This window comes from Haplochromis burtoni, unplaced genomic scaffold (genome assembly GCF_018398535.1).
Source record: "Haplochromis burtoni strain Fernald_Lab_line unplaced genomic scaffold, NCSU_Asbu1 Contig_408, whole genome shotgun sequence".
Lineage (NCBI taxonomy): Eukaryota > Metazoa > Chordata > Actinopteri > Cichliformes > Cichlidae > Haplochromis > Haplochromis burtoni.
This window is the reverse complement of record NW_024582769.1, coordinates 124,140-128,164: the sequence shown is the minus strand read 5'-3', so window position 1 is coordinate 128,164 and position 4,025 is coordinate 124,140. Positions and strand designations below refer to the sequence as shown.

The window sequence follows — 4,025 nt, the reverse complement described above, 5'->3', positions numbered from 1 at the left end:
GCAGCCGAGAGATATAACCACTCCAGCATGTCCTGGGTCTGCCCCGGGGCCTCCTCCCGGTGGGACATGCCCGGAACACCAACCCCAGGAGGCGCCCAGGAGGCATCCTTGTCAGATGTCCAAACCACCTCAGCTGGCTCCTTTCGATGTGGAGGAGCAGCGACTCTACTCTGAGCCCCTCCTGGATGGCTGAACTTCTCACCCTATCTCTAAGGGAGAGGCAAGCCACCCTTCGGAGGAAGCTCATTTCTGCTGCTTGTATCCACGATCTCGTTCTTTCGGTCACTACCCACAGCTCGTGGCCATAGGGTGAGGTTTGCTTTTACACTCAGCTCCCTCTTCACTGCAGCCGCCGCACCAATCCGTCTGTCGATCTCCGGCTCCCTTCTCCCATCACTCGTGAACAAGACCCCGAGATACTTGAATTTCTCCACTTGGGGCAGGAACTCATCCCCGACCCGGAGTGGGCACTCCACCCTTTTCCGGCTGAGAACCATGGCCTCAGATTTGGAGGTGCTGATCCTCATTCTCGCTGCTTCACACTCGGCTGCGAACAGTTCCACCATATCCACCATTTGGTTCGATGATTACCACCACGGCAGACACCAACCACCTTGGGGCCACAGCTCAATGCAGCTGCTTCGGCAATGGAGACGCTGAACATGGTCCATTCGGACTCAATGTCCCCAGTCTCCCTCGGAATGCTGTTGAAGCTCTGCCGGAGGTGTGCGTTGAAGATCTCGCGGACTGGGGCCTCTGCTAGACGTTCCCAGCACACCCTCACTACGCGTTTAGGTGCACCAGGTCTGTCCAGCGTCCTCCCCCGCCACCTGATCCAACTCACCACCAGGTGGTGATCAGTTGACAGCTCAGCCCCTCTCTTTACCCGAGTGTCCAGAACATATGGTCGCAGGTCTGGTGATACGATTACAAAATCGATCATCGACCTACGGCCTAGAGCATCCTGGTGCCACGTGCACTTATGAACACTCTTATGTTCGAACAGGGTGTTCGTTATGGCCAAACTGTGATTAGCACAGAAGTCCAATAACAAAACACCGCTCGGGTTCAGATCAGGGAGGCCGTTCCTCCCAATCACGCCCCTCCAGGTCTCGCTGTCGTTACCCACGTGAGCATTGAAGTCTCCCAGCAGGACAACAGAGTCTCCAGGTGGAGCACCTTCCAGCACCCCCCCCAGGGACTCTAAGAAGGCTGGGTACTCTGAACTGCCACTCGGCGCATAAGCGCAGATGACAGTCAGGACCCGTTCCCCGACCCTAAGGCGCAGGGAACAAACCCTCTCGTCCACCGGGAAAAACCCCAACGTACCGGCAGCAAGCCGAGGGGATATTAGAATACCCACCCCAGCCCGCCGCCTCTCACCAGGGGCAACTCCAGACTGAGACAGAGTCCAGCCCCTCTCCAGGAGACTGGTTCCAGAGCCCAAGCCATGCGTAGAGGTGAGCCCGACTATATCTAGCCGGTACCTCTCAACCTCACGCACTAACTCAGGCTCCTTCCCCACCAGAGAGGTGACATTCCATGTCCCTATTGCCAGTCTTGGCAGCCGGGGGTCAGTCCGCCAGGGCCTCCGCTCCTGGCCGCCACCCGGCACACAATGCACCCGACCCCTATGGCGCCTCCTGCGGGTGGTGGGCCTGCGGGAGGATGGGCCCGGACTAAGGCCCGGCCACCAGACGCTCACCCTCGGGCACCCTCCCCGGGCCTGGCTCCAGGGCGGGCCCCGGTAACCCTATCCCGGGCAGGGTAAACTGTTCCCTCGATGTTTTCATAAGGGTCTTCTGAATCGCTCTTTGTCTGGTCCCTCATCCAGGACCAATTTGCCATGGGAGACCCTACCAGGGGGCAAAAGCCCCCAGACAACATAGCCCCTGGGATCCCTGGGACACACAAACCCCTCCACCATGATAAGGTAGCGATTCACGGAGTTTCCGTCTCTGTGTTCATTATTTCCCTTTCACGTTACTTCCTCTCTTACTTTTCTTGGCCTCTGTCATCTATGCCTTCCTGTTTCTTCATAAGGGTCTTCTCAATCGCTCTGTCTGGTCCCTCATCCAGGACCAATTTGCCATGGGAGACCCTACCAGGGGGCAAAAGCCCCCAGACAACATAGCCCCTGGGATCCCTGGGACACACAAACCCCTCCACCATGATAAGGTAGCGATTCACGGAGTTTCCGTCTCTGTGTTCATTATTTCCCTTTCACGTTACTTCCTCTCTTACTTTTCTTGGCCTCTGTCATCTATGCCTTCCTGTTAGTATCACAGTTTTCACCAACAGCCTACCGGTCAGTAGCACTAATGCTAGTTGTTATCCTGCGACTCCACTGGTATGGTATGGAAGTTTGATTTGGCAAAGAGTCTGGAGTCACATTTCCATGTCTTAAAAATACATCCATTTGGATTTTTGCATACCACATGTTACGTGAGCTGTAGATACAAATATCAGAAAAATTTTGAGGTATCTTGAAGACTGCTTGAACCTCTATCCTGTTGGCCTCAGCTGTTTGGAATGATCAAAACTTCCGCCTTCTGAATCTTTTTCATCTCTGGAGACGTTATGAGACACTGAATGATTTTAATCACAAAAGTTAATCTTTTAATTTTATTCAGATTGGAGCTCTGTGGTTTGTCCGAGATCAGCTCTTTGGTCTCAGCTCTGAAATCCAACCCCTCCCATCTGAAACATCTGGACCTGACTGGAAATGAGCTGCAGGACTCAGGAGTGAAGCAGCTGTGCAGTTTTCTGGAGAGTCCACATTGTACACTGGAGTATCTGAGGTCAGACACCATGTGTTAGTTGTGATGAGATGTGAAAGTTGAGGTGTCAGTAAATGCGTACACATCCTGGTAATATAGACCAGATCAACATGATCTGTGCAGTGTCTAAGTTGTATGTCTGTGAACATTCTCAGTCATCCAGGTCATTGTAGTCTAAGGAGCTTGGAATGAAAAGCGTCTGGACTTTGTCTAGGTTAGCTGTGTCACGGGCGTTTTCTTAACATGTAGACCAGAAGCTAGAAAAAAGTGAGGTAGACTTTATAAAACAGCTCTCAGTCGCTCGTTTAAGCTCACAGCCAACAGAAAATGGTCATTAAAAAAATTATGTTAATTCAAAGCTTCAGCCTTGTTCTTGGCAAGTCATTAGACAGTCAGATCTGCTCCTTTCTTACCACAACCATTTTTCAAAAAACAAGATGGTGACAATGAAAATACTCAGGTAAACATGAAGGTTAATCATCGCTCTGCTTTCCGGTTGTGTGTTAATGATTAAGAGCATCAGTAGGTGTAAAACTGTCTGAGCTTTAAATCACCATGTTCCACACGTGAAGTCCCGCACCCACTCCTTTGTCAAAGACAAAAACACGACCTAAACCAAATCTTTCTTCTTAAAAAAATGCACAAACTGCTGCAGTTAATCTCTTGGTATTCCACAAGTCCAGTATGTGGAATAACAAGATGGCGCCGAGTATGGCAGCCTCGTCGCGAGCTCCCCCAAGCAACAGCTACTAGCTGTTCCCCGGCAGACCCCAAGCAGCTGGGGGCTGTTTTTCCCCACTCGGCAACACACCCACCTGTCAAACATGGCATTTAATCTGTTATTAGACTCAATTGGCTTCTCTCAAAATGTAAAAGAACCCACCCACCACTTTAATCACACTCTAGATCTTGTTTTAACATATGGCATAGAAACTGAACATTTAACAGTGTTTCCTGAAAACCCTCTCCTGTCTGATCATTTCCTGATAACATTTACATTTACAATAATTGATTACACAGCGGTGGAAAGTAGACTTTATCAAAGTAGATGTCTTTCTGAAAGGGCTGTAACTAAATTTAAGAATATAATCCACCCACTGTTATCATCTTCAATGCTCTGTACCAACATAGAGCAGAGCATCTACCTGAACGCTACCCCAACAGAGGTCGATTATCCTGTTAATAACTTTACCTATTCACTACGTAAGACTCTGGATACTGTAGGTCCGGTGAAAACTAAGACCT

At 50.4% G+C, this 4,025-nt stretch overlaps 1 protein-coding gene across 3 annotated transcripts in view; it reads left to right on the top strand.

Moving 5' to 3' along the window:
- Positions 1-2,876, top strand: part of LOC102300480 (protein NLRC3) — a 12,472-nt gene extending 9,596 nt beyond the window's left edge. For all 3 annotated transcript variants that reach the window (XM_042213027.1, XM_042213026.1, XM_042213028.1), the window contains one exon: positions 2,634-2,876. In XM_042213027.1, coding sequence (XP_042068961.1) covers positions 2,634-2,820 — 187 coding nt within the window. In that variant the 3' untranslated portion in view covers positions 2,821-2,876. The remainder of the gene's footprint in view (positions 1-2,633) is intronic.
- The last annotated feature ends 1,149 nt before the right edge of the window (positions 2,877-4,025 follow it).